At 45.6% G+C, this 19,553-nt stretch overlaps 1 protein-coding gene across 1 annotated transcript in view; it reads left to right on the top strand.

The window, feature by feature from the left end:
* Nucleotides 1-17,740, top strand: part of MBTPS2 (membrane bound transcription factor peptidase, site 2) — a 29,999-nt gene extending 12,259 nt beyond the window's left edge. The window contains exons 6-11 of the mRNA XM_038757298.1: nt 6,310-6,428; nt 7,875-8,055; nt 10,740-10,831; nt 11,966-12,173; nt 15,081-15,156; nt 17,309-17,740. Coding sequence (XP_038613226.1) covers nt 6,310-6,428; nt 7,875-8,055; nt 10,740-10,831; nt 11,966-12,173; nt 15,081-15,156; nt 17,309-17,531 — 899 coding nt within the window. The 3' untranslated portion in view covers nt 17,532-17,740. The remainder of the gene's footprint in view (nt 1-6,309; nt 6,429-7,874; nt 8,056-10,739; nt 10,832-11,965; nt 12,174-15,080; nt 15,157-17,308) is intronic.
* The last annotated feature ends 1,813 nt before the right edge of the window (nt 17,741-19,553 follow it).

Here is a 19,553-nt window from a genome sequence, read left to right as displayed (position 1 = left end):
TTTCCCATTTTCTCCCTGACCTTGGTTCTTTCAACCTCACTAAGCGCTCAATAAGTAATTATAGTACTCCTAAAGCACTTATTCTGTGTCAAGCGCTGTCCTAAGCTCTGGGGTAAATCCAAGTTAATCATCATCATCATCATCATCAATCGTATTTATTGAGCGCTTACTATGTGCAGAGCACTGTACTAAGCGCTTGGGAAGTACAAATTGGCAACATATAGAGACAGTCCCTACCCAACAGTGGGCTCACAGTCTAAAAGGGGGAGACAGAGAACAAAACCAAACATACTAACAAAATAAAATAAATAAAATAATCAGGTCGGATATAGTTCCTGCCCTTAATGGGGCTCACTCTCTTAATCTCCATTTTACAGATGAGGTAACTGAGGCCCAGAGAAGTTAAGTGACATGCCAAAAGTCACACCAAAGGCACGTGGCGGAGCTGGGATTAGAACTCAGGTCCTTCTGACTCCGAGGCCCAAGCTGTCTCAGCTAAGCCACCCTCCTTCCGATGCTATCATTGACTAACTGACTGCTAATTTTGTTTCTTTCATGGCATTTATTAAGCGCTTACTATGTGCAAAGCACTGTTCTAAGCACTGGGGAGGCTACGAGGTGATCAGGTTGTCCCACGGGGGCCTCACAGTCAATCCCCATTTTACAGATGAGGTAACTGAGGCCCAGAGAAGTTAAGTGACATGCCAAAAGTCACACCAAAGGCACGTGGCGGAGCTGGGATTAGAACTCAGGTCCTTCTGACTCCGAGGCCCAAGCTGTCTCAGCTAAGCCACCCTCCTTCCGATGCTATCATTGACTAACTGACTGCTAATTTTGTTTCTTTCATGGCATTTATTAAGCGCTTACTATGTGCAAAGCACTGTTCTAAGCACTGGGGAGGCTACGAGGTGATCAGGTTGTCCCACGGGGGCCTCACAGTCAATCCCCATTTTACAGATGAGGTAACTGAGGCCCAGAGAAGGTAAGTGACATGCCAAAAGTCACACCAAAGGCACGTGGCGGAGCTGGGATTAGAACTCAGGTCCTTCTGACTCCGAGGCCCAAGCTGTCTCAGCTAAGCCACCCTCCTTCCGATGCTATCATTGACTAACTGACTGCTAATTTTGTTTCTTTCATGGCATTTATTAAGCGCTTACTATGTGCAAAGCACTGTTTTAAGCACTGGGGAGGCTACGAGGTGATCAGGTTGTCCCACGGGGGCCTCACAGTCAATCCCCATTTTACAGATGAGGTAACTGAGGCCCAGAGAAGTTAAGTGACATGCCAAAAGTCACACCAAAGGCACATGGCGGGGCTGGGATTAGAACTCAGGTCCTTCTGACTCCGAGGCCCAAGCTGTCTCAGCTAAGCCACCCTGCTTCCGTTGCTATCATTGACTAACTGACTGCTAATTTTGTTTGTTTTGTGGCATTTATTAAGCGCTTACTATGTGCAAAGCACTGTTCCAAGCGCTGGGGAGGTTACAAGGTGATCAGGTTGTCCCACGGGGGCATCACAGTCAATCCCCATTTTACAGATGAGGTAACTGAGGCCCAGAGAAGTGAAGCGACTTGCCCAAAGTCACACAGCTGACAATTGGCGGAGCTGGGATTTGAACCCATGACCTCTGACTCCAAAGCCCGGGTTCTTTCCACTGAGCCATGCTGCTTCTACTATTACTATTATACTATTATAGACTCCCCTGTCTCTCTATATATACCCTCTATATTATATATATCCTCTCCCCTTCAAAAAATTGCCGTCCCTGCTCGGGGTGCTTTTTACGAAAAGAAAATTCTCTATAGAGTCCGGTGAGCTTGTGCAAAATCTCTGGCCGAGCTATTTGAGGTTTTCCAACACAGGGCATTCTCTCCTTGGGAAGCCGACTTTCCTTTCTGTTCATAATTTATTTTCCTTTCACACATGCCTTGCACAGCATCAGTATAAAGTGACTCCGTTATTGTTAGGTTTATATAGCTCCATTTTCCAGAATAAAGCTTTTGTCCCCATTAAGTACGTTAACCTGAATGCAGATACCCCGTGACTTTGTGGCAAGAGCAGGGAGTCGGGGTTCTCCAGGCTCGCCACTTGCCTGGCAGAATGATGTAATTTATAGTAATGTTTGTATGGAGGGGATGTGTTTCTATTCTATTTATTTTATTTCGTTAGCATGTTTGGTTTTGTTCTCTGTCCCCCCCCCTTTTAGACTGTGAGCCCACTGTTGGGTAGGGACTGTCTCTGTATGTTGCCAATTTGGACTTCCCAAGCGCTTAGTACAGTGCTCTGCACCTAGTAAGCGCTCAATAAATACGATTGATTGATTGATTGATTTCAAAGATTCAAATAGTGCTCCCCTCGTACTTCACCTCGCTGTTCTCCTACTATAACCCAGCCAGCACACTTCACTCCTCTAATGCTAACTTTCTCCCCCTCCACCCCCTCCATCCCACCCGCCTTACCTCCTTCCCTTCCCCACAGCACCTGTATATATGTTTGTACATATTTATTACCCTATTTATTTATTTTACTTGCACATATTTATTCTACTTTTTTTATTTTGTTAATAGGTTTTGTTTTGTTCTCTGTCTCCCCCTTCTAGACTGTGAGCCCACTGTTGGGTAGGGACCGTCTCTGTACGTTGCCGACTTGTACTTCCCAAGCGCTTAGTACAGTGCTCTGCACACAGTAAGCGCTCAATAAATACGATTGAGTGAATGAATGAATGAACCTCCAACTCGTCTATCTCGCCGCCGACTTGTCCACATCCTGCCCCTGGCTTGGAACCCCTCCGTCCTCGAATCGAACAGACCTTGACTCTCACTCCGTTCAAAGCCTTACTTGAGGACACACCTCCTCCAAGAGGCCTTCCCTGATTAAGCCCTTTTTTCCTCTTTTTCCACTCCCTTCTGCGTCACCCCGATTTCCTCCCTTTATTCACCACCACTCCCTCAGCCCCACAGCACTTCTGTACATATCTGCCATTTATTTATTGATATTAATGTTTATCTCCCCTTCTAAACTGTTAAGCTCGTTGTGGGCAGAGAATGTGTTGCTTATATCGTTATACTGTACTCTCCCAAGAGCTTAATACAGTGCTCTGCACACAGTAAGTGCTCATTAAATACTATTGATTGATTGATTGATGAAAGGGAAACTCCCATTGTGGGGGGAATGACATGGGTATTATTTCTGATCAAGTCACCTAGAAGAGAATCGTGAGCAGCCCTTGATAAAATGTGTTCTTTTATAATAACAACTGTGGTATTAAGCGCTTACTAGGTGTCAAGCACTGTACTAAGCCCTAGGGTAGATACAAGACAATCAGGTTCATTCATTCATTCAGTTGTATTTATTGAGCACTTACTGTGTGCAGAGCACTGTACTAAGCACTTGGGAAGTCCAAGTCATCATCATCATCATCAATCGTATTTATTGAGCGCTTACTATGTGCAGAGCACTGTACTAAGCGCTTGGGAAGTACAAGTTGGCAACATATAGAGACGGTCCCTACCCAGCAACGGGCTCACAGTCTAGAAGGGGGAGACAGACAACAAAACAAAACATGTGGACAGGTGTCAAGTCGTCAGAACAAATAGAATTAAAGCTAAATGCTCATAGGTTGGACATAGTCCATGTCCCACGTGGGGCTTTTAGTCTTAATCCCCGTTTTACAGATGAAATAACTGAGGCCCAGAGAAGTGAAGTGATTTTCCCAAGATCAATCAATCAATCAGTCGTATTTATTGAGCGCTTACTGTGTGCAGAGCACTGTACTAAGCGCTTGGGAAGTCCAAGTTGGCAGAATATAGAGACGGTCCCTACCCAACAGTGGGCTCACAGTCTAGAAGGGGGAGACAGAGAACAAAACCAAACATATTAACAAAATAAAATAAATAGAATAGATCTGTACAAGTAAAATAAATAAATAAATAGAGTAATTAATATGGACAAACATATATACAGGATCATTGGATCTAAGGCAGACACTTTCCAATTCCAATTTGCTCGGAGTTTATCGAATCAACTTCCGCTTGCACAGAAGGAGGCGAGAGTTAACAAGAGAATGAATTGCTAGTCCTAAATGGGTAGTTTTTAATTTGAACAGATTGGTAGCTTGTTTGTTGTTGCCCCATTAGATTTTTTTTTTTTATAATGGTATTTGTTAGGTTCTTATCCTGTGCCAGGCACTGTACTAAGCGTTGGGGTAGATACATGCTAATCAGGTTGGACACAGTCCGTGTGCCACTTGAGGCTCACAGTCTTAATCCCCACTTGACAGATAAGTGAGCACATTACAAAAACCATCATCATTATTATTATTATTATCATTATTATTATTTTTATGAGGGAATTGAGGCCCAGAGAAGTGAATTGTCCAACGTCACACAGTAGACAAGTGGCAGATCCGGAATTAGAACCCGGGTCCTTTAACTCCCAGGCCCGTTATAAGGTATCATCATCATCATCAATCATATTTATTGAGCACCTACTGTGTGCAGAGCACTGTACTAAGCGCTTGGGAAATACAAGTTGGCAATATATAGAGACGTTCCCTACCCAGCAGTGGGCTCACAGTCTAAAAGGGGGAGACAGAGAACAAAACCAAACATACTAACAAAATAAAATAAGTAGAATAGATATGTACAAGTAAAATAAATAGAGTAACAAATATGTACAAACATATATACATATATCTGAAGGTGGAGACGGTGTCTAACTCTGTTGTATGCTTCCGAGCGCTTCATGCAGTGCTCTGCACACAGGAAATGCTCAATAAATATAATTTTTATTCATGGATTGGTCCTATAGCTATTGACTGAAAACAGGACTCTTGATTGCCAAAAGGGAGAGGTGCTGGGGTAGATTTTGTTCTATATAAATTATACTCTTGTGATTTATGGAGTACATGTTCTTTAATGTTCAACGTCATAGAAAGAGACCTCTATTTTGGACAAAAATCAGCTTACTTGATCTGTTGCAAGGTAGAAAATCAATCAGCGGTACTTATCGAGCGCTTACTGTGTCTCGTCTTATGCTGGCGAGTCATCTCCAGCCCATAGCGACGCCATGGACACATCATCATCATCGTCATCATCAATCGTATTTACTGAGCGCTTACTATGTGCAGAGCACTGTACTAAGCGCTTGGGAAGTACAAATTGGCAACATATAGAGACAGTCCCTACCCAACAGTGGGCTCACAGTCTAAAAGGGGGAGACAGAGAACAAAACCAAACATACTAACAAAATAAAATAAATAGAATAGATAGGTACAAATCCAGAGTGCCCCACCTCCATCTGCGTCATTCCGGGAAAGTTTTCCTGGTAAAAATCGCCTCCTTCCATGCAGTAAACTTGAATTTCTGCCCTCTATTCTCTCCCATTCTGCCGCTGCCCAACACGGGTGGCTGCTGTGTGCGGAGCACTATACTTAGCGCTTTGAAAAGTACAATCTAAGACATTCCCTGCCCACAACAAGCTTGCAGTCCGTCTGCTTCACCGCTTGTTAATCAATCAGTCCGTATTTATTGGGCGCTCACAGTGTGCAAAGCACAGTACTCAAGTGCTTGGGAGGGGACAGTAAAACAGAATTGGTAGACAAGTTCCCGGTCTATGACGAGCTTACAGTCTAGCGGGGGAGACAGACATGAATATGAATAAGTCATTCATTGGTAATATAAAATTTCAGGATATGCACATAAGTGCTGCGGGGAATCATTAAATAATTAAAAGATATGCACGTAAGTGCTGTGGGATGCGGGGAATATCAGTGTCCAAAGAATATTGGACACTGTATATATTGGGATGCGGGGAATATCAGTGTCCAAAGAATATTGGACACTGTATATATGTGTATATATATATGTATATATGTTTGTACATATTTATTACTCTGTTTATATATTTATTTATTTTACTTGTACATATCTATTCTATTTATTTTATTTTGTTAGTATGTTTGGTTTTGTTCTCTGTCTCCCCCTTCTAGACTGTGAGCCCACTGTTGGGTAGGGACTGTCTCTATATGTTGCCAACTTGGACTTCCCAAGCGCTTAGTACAGTGCTCTGCACACAGTAAGCACTCAATAAATACGATTGATTGATTGATTGGACCGTAATCTCCTTCTGCGCAGGGAATGTGTCTGTTTATTATTGTATCGTTCTCTCCCAATCGCTTAGTACGGTCTCCGCACATAGCAAGCGCTCAATAAATAGGATTGAGTGACTGATTGGTTGGTTCAGTCCGGTCGGTGAAAAGTTTGCGGTGGGGAACTCATTTCTTGTGTATTTTCCGTCTTTCCCTTTTAGGTGTCTGGCATAATTTCGTCCTGGGAGTTGTGAGTCTTGCAGCTCTCCTCCTGATGCCTGTGATTATGTTCCCATTTTATCACACAGGAATCGGGGCCTTAATCACTGAAGTCACCGAGGTAAAAGCCCTTGCCGAACTTGAGGTTATCCCTGGGCCTTCGATTGGTCGCGGGACTATCCGCCAAAAATGCTTTTTAACTTTTAAGATGTCCATTTGGTCAGCTCCATCACTTTTTCTAAAAATGGTATTTGGTAAGCACTTATTGTGTGGCAAGAACCGTTCTAAGCTGTGGCGTAGATTCAGGATCATCAGGTTGGACACAGTCCCTGTTCCACGTGGGGCTCCCAGTCTTGATCCCATTTTACAGATGAGGTAAATGAGGCACAGAGAAGTGAAGTGACTTAGCCAAGGTCCCGCAGCAGAGTAGTGGAGGAGGCTGAGGTAGGACTCGGGTCCTTCTGATTCCCAGGCCTAAAGAAAGAAGCATCGAGGCTGACGCGCTCAGTTCCGGTGTTCATCTCAAACTCGATAGCTCAATCAATCAATCAATCGTATTTATTGAGCGCTTACTGTGTGCAGAGCACTGTACTAAGCGCTTGGGAAGTACAAGTTGGCAACATATAGAGACAGTCCCTACCCAACAATGGGCTCCTGTCAAGTGAGAAACAGCATGGCCCCCGGGAGTCAGGGGACCTGGGTTCTAATCACACCTCTGCCACTTGGGACAAGTCACTTCACTTCTGTGGGCCTCAGTTACTTCATCTGTAAAATGGCGATTAAGACTGGGAGCCCTATGCGGGACAGAGACTTACAATCTGGGGAGGTACGGGAGTCAAAGAAACTCAGGGACTGACATCCTAACGCCTGCCATATTTCAGACTTTCGGGTAGAGAAGGGAAACTTCAGGACTGCCCTGCTCAAATCGTGGTAAACAGAGGGACTGTTTTGGCTGAGACAATTGCTTTAGTGGCAAGGGATAATTATCTTTTTTTTTTTTTTTGATGGCATTTGTTAAGCACTTACTATGTGCAAAGCACTGTTCGAAGCGCTGGGGGGATACAAGGTCATGAGGTTGTCCCATGTGGGGCTCACAGTCTTCATCCCCATTTTCCAGATGAGGGAACTGAGGCCCAGAGAAGTGAAGTGACTTGCCCAAAGTCACCCAGCTGACAATTGGCGGAGCCGGGATTTGAACCCATGACCTCTGACTCCAAAGCCCGGGCTCTTTTCCACTGAGCCACGCTGCTTCTCTAATAATCATTCATTCATTCAATCGTATTTATTGAGTGCTTACTGTGTGCAGAGCACTGTACTAAGCGCTTGGGAAGTACAAGTTGGCAACATATAGAGACGGTCCCTACCCAACAGTGGGCTCACAGTCTAGAATATGTCTGTTTATTGCTATATTGACCGCTCCTGAACACTTAGTACAGTGCTCTGCGCCCAATAAGCACTCACGAAATGCTATCGAATGAAGGAACAATGCTTGACGCGGAGTTAAGTGCTTGACATATATCATCATCTGTCCATTTAGTTGTACTCTGCCTTTTTTTTTTTCCCCAAGGACTCTCCTGCCAATGGACCAAGAGGCCTTTCCGTGGGGGACGTCGTGACCAGCCTCCAAGACTGTACGGTTCGCAATGTGGAAGAATGGCACTCCTGTCTCGGCCTTATCTCCCAGACCCCACAGATGGGTTACTGCATAAGTGCCGCAACTCTGCAGCAGTTAAACTTCCCAGCGAGAGGTGCGTATCCCATTCCCGATGCTCCAAACAAGTGTTTGGGGATTCGCTCTGGCGTTTGGATTGTCAGGGAGTCAGTATTGGCCGAGCACCCACTCAGTCATCCCAAGGCCAACCTAATTATCGGACCTCGAGATCATCTATTTCGCCCCCCGACTTCTCGCCCACGTCCTGCCTCTGGGCCGGGATGACCTCCGACAGACAATCATTCTCTTATTGAAGGCACACCTCTTCCAAGAGGGCTTCCCTGAGTGTCTTCATTTCCTCTTGTCCCACTCCCTTCTATCAATCAATCAATCAATCAATCAATCGTAATGACCTCCGACAGACAATCATTCTCTTATTGAAGGCACACCTCTTCCAAGAGGACTTCCCTGAGTGTCTTCATTTCCTCTTGTCCCACTCCCTTCTATCAATCAATCAATCAATCAATCAATCGTAATGACCTCCGACAGACAATCATTCTCTTATTGAAGGCACACCTCTTCCAAGAGGGCTTCCCTGAGTGTCTTCATTTCCTCTTGTCCCACTCCCTTCTATCAATCAATCAATCAATCAATCAATCGTAATGACCTCCGACAGACAATCATTCTCTTATTGAAGGCACACCTCTTCCAAGAGGGCTTCCCTGAGTGTCTTCATTTCCTCTTGTCCCACTCCCTTCTATCAATCAATCAATCAATCGTAATGACCTCCGGCAGACAATCATTCTCTTATTGAAGGCACACCTCTTCCAAGAGGGCTTCCCTGAGTGTCTTCATTCCCTCTTGTCCCACTCCCTTCTATCAATCAATCAATCGATCGTATTTATTGAGCGCTTACAGTGTGCAGAGCACTGTACTAAGCGCTTGGGAAGTACAAGCTGGCAACATATAGAGACAGTCCCTACCCAACAGTGGACTCACAGTCTAGAAGGGGGAGACACAGTCTAGAAGGGGGCATTGATTTTTCTCCCTTTATTCATGCCCCACCTCAGCCCCACGTCGCTTATATGCACATCTGTAATTTATTTTTATTTATAGTCATTTGTTCATTTAATCATACTTATTGAGCACTTACTCTATGCAGAGCACTGTACTAAGTGCTTGGGAGAGTTCAATACAACAGTAAACATTCACATTCTGCCACTGAGCTCGTCGTGGGCAGAGTCACATATAACTCTTATATTGTACCTACGCAAGCGCTTAGTACAGTGCACTGCACACAGTAAGCACTCAGTAAATACCATTGATGATGGATGATTCATTCAATCATATTTGAGTGCTTACTGTGTGCAGAGCACTGTACTAAGCGCTTGGGAAGTACAATGACCAAAATCGGAATAAACTGCAATAGCTTGTGGAAGTCATTTATTTTCTGTTCGTTGATCATCTCACTTGTCTGCTATCTCTAGATTGTCCGTTGTTTGAGGGCAGGGATCAAGTCTACTCCTGATAATCAGTAGTATTTATTGAGCTCCTACTGCTCAGTAAGTAAGGCCAAGAGGCCTTCCCCAATTAAGCCCTCCCTTCTCCAGCTCCCTCTCCCTTCTGCATCGTCTCCTCGCTTGAATTTTGAACTCTGGGCTCCTGGTATTCTCCCCGCCTTCAACCCATTGCACTTATGTACATATCTATTAAACTGCATGTTGCAAATTATTTATCTTAATATCTGTCTTTCCCTCGAGATGGCAAACTCGCTGTGGGTAGAGAACATGCCTTCTGACTCGGTTGTATTGTCCTCTCCCAAACGCTTAGTCCGGTGTTCTGTACACAGTAAGTGCTCAAAAAATTGCATTGATTGATTGATATCGTGTGCAGGGCTCAGGGCTAACTTTATTGAACTCTCCCAAGGACTTAGATCAGTGCTTTGCCACCTAGGTGGTTTTCCTTTAAATAAACTTTTGATTGATTGCTTGCCCTGATAGTCCCGTGTTGGATTGCAAATGGCCTGATCAATCAATTGATCAATCCTACGTATTGAGCACTTAGACTGTACAAAACACTTGCGAGAATACAATAAAAAATAAGCAGACACATTCCCTGTCCACAACCAGCTTGCAGTCTAGAGGGGGCATTAAGTTGAATAAATATATTATAGATACGGACATGAGTTCTGTGGGGCTGAGGGAGGGGTGAATAAAGAGAGCAAATCAAGGCGACGCAGAAGGGAGTCGGAAATGAGGATTTAGGGAAGGCCTCTTGGTGGAGGTGTGCCTTCCATAAGGCTTCGAAGTGGGGAGAATAATTATCTGTCGGATACGAAGAGGGAAGGCATTTCAGGACAGAGGCAGGACATGGGTGAGAGTTCATCGGCGGGATAGATGAGAACAAGGTCGAGTGAGTAGGTTGGCGAAGCGTGCGGGCAGCAGAGCAGCGAGGTGAGGTGGGTGGGAGCAAGGAGATTGAATGCTTTAAAGCCGACAGCAAGGAGTTTGTTTGATGCGGAGGTGGGTGGGCAACCATTGAAAGTTCTTGAGGAGTGGGGAAACACGGAACAAACATTTTTGTAGAAAAACGATCCGGGCAGCAGAGTGAAGTACAGACCGCAGCGGGGAGAGACAGGAGGCTGGGAGGTCAGCAAGGAGGCGGATTCAGTGATCGAGGCGGGAGAGGAGAAGCGCTTGGATTAAAGCGGTAACAGTTTGGATGGAGAGGAAAGGGTGGATTTTAGCCGTGTTGTGACCGTCGACTGGTTGGCATCCCTAGTGTACAAGCGGCTCGATGGGTCGGTGGAATGCTGCAACAACGATAGCCTGACGGACATCTGCTTCTCCTACGGCCATCTGGAAAGCCGTTCGGTAAGTCATCCCCGCCGTCGCCGGCTACCCAAACACCCAGAGGGCAAGAACCGGAGGAGGGAAGCTCGAATCTTGGCAAGAATCGACGGTCTAGTGAAACAGCGTGAGAAGCGGCACAGCCTGGCAGAAGGAGCCCGAGCTTAGGAGTCAGAGGACCCGTGTTCTAACTCTGGCCCTGCCACTTGCCTGCTGCGTGACTTTGGGCAAGGCACTTCGCTTCTCTGGGCCTCAATTCCATCGTCTGGAATATGGGGATTATGCCTGAGAGCCCTGTGTGGGAGGTGGGCTGTGTCCAACCTGAAAGCGCTTAATAAATACCATTATTATTATTATTAGCTTATAGAGTGCCCAGTACATAGTAAGCATTTAACAAGTACCATTTAAAAAAGAAAAAAAAAGGCAAATAGAGCCAGCTCGATGGTACACCATGCATTAAATCAAAGTGAGCTAAGTACAGTGACTGGCACATTGTAAGCATTTAATAAATGCCATTAAAAGAGAGAGAGAGAGACAAATGGGACCGGTGCAATGGTAAACCATCCATTGGAGCAAAATGAGATTTTTATCATTATCATAGCCGCATTCACTGCGTTCCTACCATGTGCAGAGTACTGTGCCAGACGCTTGGGACCACACAGTCAGTGGAGAAGGCAAGCCCATGCTCTCAAAGAGCTTAGAGCCTTTCTCCCCTAGCCCATTTTAGATGCATTCTGGGTGGTGGAAAAACGCCATAAAAGTCCCATGTCATCTTTAACTTGTTCTCCCAGGAGAAGCATTTCTGTTTGCAAGAAGCCATTCATTACCCTCGTGTCTCAGACCTCCCAATCCCACACTCTACGTTCATGCTGTAATAATAATTGTGCCATTTGTTAAGCACTTATTGCATGCCAGGCACCGTACTGAACGCTGGAGTAGATCCAAGCTAATCAGGCTGGACACAGTCCCCGGTCCCACATGGGGCTCCCAGTCTAAATCCCCATTTTCCAGATGAGGGAACTGCAGCCCAGAGAAGTGGAGCGGCTTGCCCAAGGTCCCGCATCAGACAAGCGGCAGAGCCGGGATTAGAACCCAGGTCCTTGTGACTCCCGGGCACGGGCTCTAACCATCAGGCCGTGCCACTTTTCTACCCAAAAGCTTCGTTCCCAGTACGCCTGCCTCCCAGCCCGGAAAACGATCGAGGCCAACCGAGTTTGTCGGAACAACCTCGACTGTGGAGGAGGCCCGATCCCAAGGCTGTGCGTGACCCCTTCTTTGGAAAACCAGACCCGCTTTATCAGAGTGAAGCATCCCCCTCAGATGGACATGTTATTCGTGGGGTACCCCCAGCATCTTCAGTACACAGGTGCGTACCACCGCGCTGCGGCTCAGAAAGCGATTTCGGCCCGACGACATTACCGCCGTGGGGCAGGGCGATTAACATCCTATTTGTGGTATTTCTGAAGTGCTCACAAAGTGCTAAGCTCAGGACTAGGTATAAGGCGGTCAGGAGAAACTTTGTGGATTCATTGAAAGAGCAAGGGCCCACGAGTCAAAGCACCCGGGTGCTAATCCCAGATGCTTGCTGGGTGAGCTTGGGCAAATCACTTAACTGTCGGTGCCCGTTTCATTGTTCATTCATTCAGTCATTCATTCAATAGTATTTATTGAGCAATTACTATGTACTGACCACGGTACTAAGCGCTTATAGAGCTTATAACGTATAGAGACGGTCCCTACCCAAACAGCGGGCTCACAGTCTAGAAGGGGGAGATTCTTCTAGTATTTGTTAAGCACTTATGTGTCAGACACTCTTTTCAGCGCTGGGATACAATGATATGCATTTAATAATGATGGCATTTGTTAAGCGCTTACTATGTGCAAAGCACTGTTCTAAGCACTGGGGGGGATACAATGTGATCAAGTTGTCCCACGTGGGGCTCACAGTCTTAATCCCCATTTTTACAGATGAGGTAACTGAGGCTCAGAGAAGTTAAGTGACTTGCCCAAGGTCACACAGCAGACTTGTGGTGGAGCCGGGATTCGAACCCCTGACCTCTGATTCCAAAGCCCGGGCTCTTTCCACTGAGCCACGCTGCTTCTCATTTTAGCTTTAATTCTATTTAGCTCATTTAGCTTTAATTCTATTTGTTCTGCCAACTTGACACCTGTCCACGTGTTTTGTTTAGTTGTCTGTCTCCCCCTTCTAGACTGTGTGCCCGTTATTGGGTAGGGACCGTCTCTATATGTTGCCAACTTGTACTTCTCAAGCTGTTAGTACAGTGCTCTGCACACAGGAAGCGCTCAATAAATACGATTGAATGAATGAATGAATGGTACAGGTTAATTAGGTCAGATAATGTGCCTGTCCCGCGTGGGGCTCACAGTCTAAGTAGGAGGGAGAACAACCATTAAATTGTGGCTCCGCCACATGTCTGCTATGTGACCTTGGTCAAGTCACTGCTCTGGGCCCCAGTTCCTTCATCTGGAAAATGGGGGTTGAGATTGTGAGCCCCAAATGGGACAGGGACCGTGTCCAACCTGATTTGCTGGCATCCACCCCAGCATTTAGTACAGTGCCTGACACATAGAGCTTAACAAATACCACAATTGTTTATTACTAATGGGCAGATCGTAGGCTTGGGAGTCAGAGGACCTGGGTTCTTATCCCAGCTCCACCCCGTGCTTCCTGTGTGACCTTGGGCAAGTCACTTAACTGTTGGTGCCCATTTCATTGTTCATTCATTCAGTCATTCATTCAATAGTATTTATTGAGCACTTACTATGTACTGACCACGGTACTAAGCGCTTATAGAGCTTATAATATAACATATAGAGACGGTCCCTACCCAAACGGCGGGCTCACAGTCTAGAAGGGGGAGATTCTTATAGTATTTGTTAAGCACTTATGTGTCAGACACTCTTTTCAGCGCCGGGATACAATGATATGCATTTAGCTTTAATTCTATTTGTTCTGCCAACTTGACACCTGTCCACGTGTTTTGTTTAGTTGTCTGTCTCCCCCTTCTAGACTGTGTGCCCATTATTGGGTAGGGACCGTCTCTATATGTTGCCAACTTGTACTTCCCAAGCTGTTAGTCCAGTGCTCTGCACACAGTAAGCGCTCAATAAATACGATTGAATGAATGAATGAATGGTACAGGTTAATTAGGTCAGATAATGTCCCCGTCCCGCGTGGGGCTCACAGTCTAAGTAGGAGGGAGAACAACCATTAAATCCTGGCTCCGCCACATGTCTGCTATGTGACCTTGGGCAAGTCACTTCTCTGGACCCCAGTTCCTTCATCTGGAAAATGGGGGTTGAGACTGTGAGCCCCAAATGGGACAGGGACCGTGTCCAACCCGATTTGCTGGCATCCACCCCAGCATTTAGTACAGTGCCTGACACATAGAGCTTAACAAATACCACAATTGTTTATTACTAATGGGCGGATCGTAGGCTTGGGAGTCAGAGGACCTGGGTTCTTATCCCAGCTCCACCCCGTGCTACGTGTGTGACCTTGGGCAACTCACTTCTCTGGGCTTCGGTTACCTCTTCGGTAAAACGGGGATTCAATCCCTGTTCTCTCTCCGACTTAACCAAATAGCCTGTAAGCACTGGATTTATAGAACAGCAGCTGAAGCATTACTAGTCCAGATTGATAATACCGAATCGTATTGAAGTTAACAGTGGTGAAACGTTGTACATATCTATTCTATTTATTTTATTTTGTTAGTATGTTTGGTTTTGTTCTCTGTCTCCCCCTTTTAGACTGTGAGCCCACTGTTGGGTAGGAACTGTCTCTATATGTTGCCAACTTGTAATAATAATAATAATGATGGCATTTATTAAGCGCTTACTATGTGCAAAGCACTGTTCTGAGCGCTGGGGGGCTACAAGGTCATGAGGTTGTCCCACATGGGGCTCACAGTCTTCATCCCCATTTTACAGATGAGGGAACTGAGGCCCAGAGAAGTGAAGTGACTTGCCCAAAGTCACACATCTGACAAGTGGCGGAGCCGGGATTTGAACCCATGACCTCTGACTCCAAAGCCCGGGCTCTTTTCCACTGAGCCACGCTGCTTCTCCAAGCGCTTAGTACAGTGCTTAGCTTGTACTTCCCAAGCGCTTAGTACAGTGCTCTGCACACAGTAAGCGCTCAATAAATACGATTGATTGATTGATTGATTTTGAGTCCTAGTTTTCTATGAAGTGGTGAATCTTGAATGTTCATTTAATGACTTTTCCTGCCTGCTTTTTTTCTTTTTTTTAGTGAGCCTGAGCAGTTTTATCCCACGATTCAGCTTTATAAACCTAGACTTGCCCGTGGTAATGGAGACATTTTGCAAGTATCCTTGAAAGTGCGCACCTTTGTAATGAAAGTATTTGAGGGCATGGGCTTGATGGCGTCGTTCAGACTTGAAGAATACACTGATAGCCTTTGGGGCACGTGTACGAAAGTGTTAGGGCTTTGCGTTCAATCACGAAAATTTTGAGGATTAAAACCATCTGAATGAGAGGGATCAAAACATACTTGACTGTAGACTGGATGAAGCCGGAGAAGAAGGATTGTTAATCATCTGGAAGGGAGAGAGAGGGGAGAAGCGCTGAGTAAATGGGCAGAGCACACGGTAAGCGATCAGTAAATACCATTGATTGATTGAGAAAGAAGGGAAATGGTAGAAAGGGTGATTCTAGGTGACGGGGTTGGGAGTTCACTTGAAGGGCAGATTCTCCCCTAGGGTAGGGTTTAATCACAGTAATAGTAATAATGGTATTTAAAAGTGCCTACTGTGTGCCAAGACCTGCACTAAAAGCCAGGGTAAATGCAAGAAAATCAGGTCCCACATGATGCTCACAGTCCAGGAAGGAGGCAGAACAGGTATTGAGCCAGGCCCGCGCTCTATTACTAAGCCACACTGCTTCTCTCCTAAGCCACGCTCGTAAAATCTTATTGTGCTCAACTACTCACGTGATGCGTGCTGTTGGGATTATTTTCCAGGGTTTCAAGGAAATGAGTTCGAGTGGTATTTCCCCTTAGCCCGAATCTCAGATTTCCTGAAGCCACAGAGTTGTGAGGTAAAAGGCGGGCCTGACCATTTTCTGTCTCTGAACCGCCGGCTCCCCTGAAAGGAATTCTGTCGCCTTGGATCGGTTCGCTGAAACGTTTTGTCTTCCTCTGGTATATCCTTCAAGTTGTTAGCGAGGAAAGAGAGCGGTGGTGATTCAGCTGATAAAATTGGGCAGTTTCATTAAAAAAAACCCAAAAAAACATTGCTCTCTCCTGTACATTATGGGAAGTTTCAGGGGCTGGGTCAGATGTCCATCAGGAGAGGAGAGGAGCACCCCCTCCACTACTTCCACATAATAATAGTACTAATAATAATGTTTATTATTTATTTATTTTATTTGTACATATTTATTCTATTTATTTTATTTTGTTAATATGTTTTGTTTTGTTCTCTGTCTCCCCCTTCTCGACTGAGCCCACTGTTGGGTAGGGACCGTCTCTATATGTTGCCAACTTTTACTTCCCAAGCACTTAGTACAGTGCTCTGCACACAGTAAGCGCTCAATAAATACGATTGAATGAAATGAATGAATGTTAATTGCGATATTTGTTAAGTGCTTACTGCGGGCCAGGCACTGTACTAAGCGTTGGGGTGGATGCAAGCAAATAATAATAACTGTGATATTTATTTAGCGCTTACTATGTAGACACAAGGTAATCAGGTTGGACGCAGTCCCTGTTCTACGTGAGGCTCACGGTCTTAATCCCCATTTTAGAGATGAGGTAACTGAGGCCCAGGGAAGTGAAGTGACTTGCCCAAGTCCACACAGTAGACAAGTAGCAGCGTGGCTCAGTGGAAAAGAGCCGGGGCTTTGGAGTCAGAGGTCGTGGGTTCAAATCCCGGCTCCGCCACTTGTCAGCTGAGTGACTCTGGGCAAGTCACTTCACTTCTCGAGAAGCAGCGTGGCTCAGTGGAAAAGAGCAAGGGCTTTGGAGTCAGAGGTCATGGGTTCAAATCCTGACTCCGTCAATTGCCAGCTGTGTGACTTCGGGCCAGTCACTTAACTTCTCTGGGCCTCAGTTCCCTCATCTGTAAAATGGGGATGAAGACTGTGAGCCCCTTGTGGGACAACCTGATCACCTTGTAACCTCCCCAGCGCTTAGAACAGTGCTTTGCACATAGTAAGCGCTTAATAAATGCCATTATTATTATTATTATTATTATTCTCTGGGCCTCAGTTCCCTCATCCTTAAAATGGGGATTTAGACTGTGAGCCCCCCTTGGGACAACCTGATCACCCTGTAACCTCCCCAGCGCGTAGAACAGTGCTTTGCACATAGTAAGTGCTTAATAAATGCTATCATTATTATTATTAAGTAGCAGAGTCAGGATTAGAACCCACGACTTTTTACCCCCCCCAGCCCTCACCCTGTCCACTAGGCCATGCTGCTTTCCCATGTCGTTATGACTGTCCTTAATCCCTCATCAGATACTTGATCTCACTGTCGGGAGCCCTCGCCGTCATCAACGCCGTCCCCTGCTTCGCCCTGGATGGTCAGTGGATCCTGAACTCGTTCCTGGAAGCCACGCTGACTTCCCTGATTGTGGAAAAACAGAACCGGGAGCTGGTGGGCTTCTTAATCTTGCTGGCCGGGAGCACGCTCTTGGCCGCCAACGTGGCCCTCGGACTCTGGCTGGTCACGGCCCGGTAACGGACGGGATGCTCAGAGCTCGCGGAGCGAGCCAGAGGTGACCGGCCCCTGCGGGGCAGGGGTTGGGGGGTTAGCTGCCATCGCCTTCTAGAAACTTCCTTTGGAATGGAATCGCAGAAGCACTGTATACCGTCAGGGCAGAGGGAGAGAGAGAGAAAAAGATCGAGAATTCAAGAAAAAGAGAGGGAGAGATTGAGAGAGAAAGATTGGAAGAGGAAGATTGAGAGAACGATTGAGAGAAACATTGAAGGAGAGAGAAGAAAAAGAGAGAGAGGGAGAGATTGAGAGAGAAAGATTGGAAGAGGAAGATTGAGAGAACGATTGAGAGAAAGATTGAAGGAGAGAGAAGAAAAAGAGAGAGAGGGAGAGATTGAGAGAGAAAGATTGGAAGAGGAAGATTGAGAGAACGATTGAGAGAAAGATTGAAGGAGAGAGAAGAAAAAGAGAGAGAGGGAGAGATTGAGAGAGAAAGATTGGAAGAGGAAGATTGAGAGAACGATTGAGAGAAAGATTGAAGGAGAGAGAAGAAAAAGAGAGAGAGGGAGAGATTGAGAGAGAAAGATTGGAAGAGGAAGATTGAGAGAACGATTGAGAGAAAGATTGGAGAGAGAAGAAAAAGAGAGAGAGGGAGAGATTGAGAGAGAAAGATTGGAAGAGGAAGATTGAGAGAACGATTGAGAGAAAGATTGAAGGAGAGAGAAGAAAAAGAGAGAGAGGGAGAGATTGAGAGAGAAAGATTGGAAGAGGAAGATTGAGAGAACGATTGAGAGAAAGATTGAAGGAGAGAGAAGAAAAAGAGAGAGAGGGAGAGATTGAGAGAGAAAGATTGGAAGAGGAAGATTGAGAGAACGATTGAGAGAAAGATTGAAGGAGAGAGAAGAAAAAGAGAGAGAGGGAGAGATTGAGAAAGAGGAAGATTGAGAGAACGATTGAGAGAAAGTTTGAAGGAGAGAGACTGAGAGAGATAGAGATTGAAAGTGATTGAGAGATAAAGAGATTGAGAGATTGAGTTAGAGAGATTGGAAAAGAGATTGAGAGAGATTGATTTAGAGAGAGACCTACCTCGAACCTTCACTGGTATCAAATAAGAAGACTCCTGCACGATTCTGAGCTTACTATGTCAACAGAAAGAACACGGCTCTTATTGATTCCTGCTGAAGCCCGGGGCCATCCCTACAAGAAGGATCATGGGGGTAGGGGTTAACTTTGGGGGTTCACAGACTTTAGAAGTGTATGGTTTGACCCCTTGTTCTGAAATCAGCCCCCGACTGCCCTTCCACCCGTTCAGGCTTTGCTTTGGGTGACAGCGTTTCAGTCTGGCGAGCTCTCCAGTTGAACCCTGAAAAACAGAGCTTCATTGCACTTCAGAAATCAAGGGGGAAATTGGGGGTTCCTGGGCCGTTTATGTTTAACGAGGAAATCTTATTCTCAGCATTCCCATTCTGCTGCCGTTACCGCCTCAGATTTACCGAAGAAATACGGCAGCCATTCACTGCAGACTTTGTGCTAAGCGCAAGGGTAGGTGTAAGGTAATTCGATGGAACGCGGTCTCTAACCGGGGGGCTCACAGTTTTACGTGTTGGGGATACTCTGAGGAGAATTGAACGATTTTGAGGAGGCCACTATTTCTTCCAACCTGAAATAGAAAGACTGTATGCCTCCCCACATGACTTTGAATCATCACTTTCATCATCTGCTAGTATTTATTACAAGTTCACGTACTTTTGGAGCTCGTTAACAGTTCGGGGATGTTTCGGGAAAGACCGCAAAGAATTTTATTTAAAAAAAAAAATTTCATGTCCAAACTTAGAGCCGTCGTAATTTCGGAGATTTGGTTTTGGGTGATGAATGTCTATAGTCTGGAATCGACATTTTGTGTTTTATACTGTTTATTAAACCTTTTTGTTCCTTTCTTCTTTTTAACGGTGTTAAGCACTTACTATGTATCAGGCACTGTTCTAAACACTGGGGAAAGTAGAAATTCATCAGGGTGAATTCAGTCCCTGTCCTACATGGGCCTCA

This window comes from Tachyglossus aculeatus, chromosome 15 (genome assembly GCF_015852505.1).
Source record: "Tachyglossus aculeatus isolate mTacAcu1 chromosome 15, mTacAcu1.pri, whole genome shotgun sequence".
Taxonomy (NCBI): Eukaryota; Metazoa; Chordata; class Mammalia; order Monotremata; family Tachyglossidae; genus Tachyglossus; species Tachyglossus aculeatus.
This window is presented reverse-complemented; position numbering and strand designations above follow the sequence as displayed.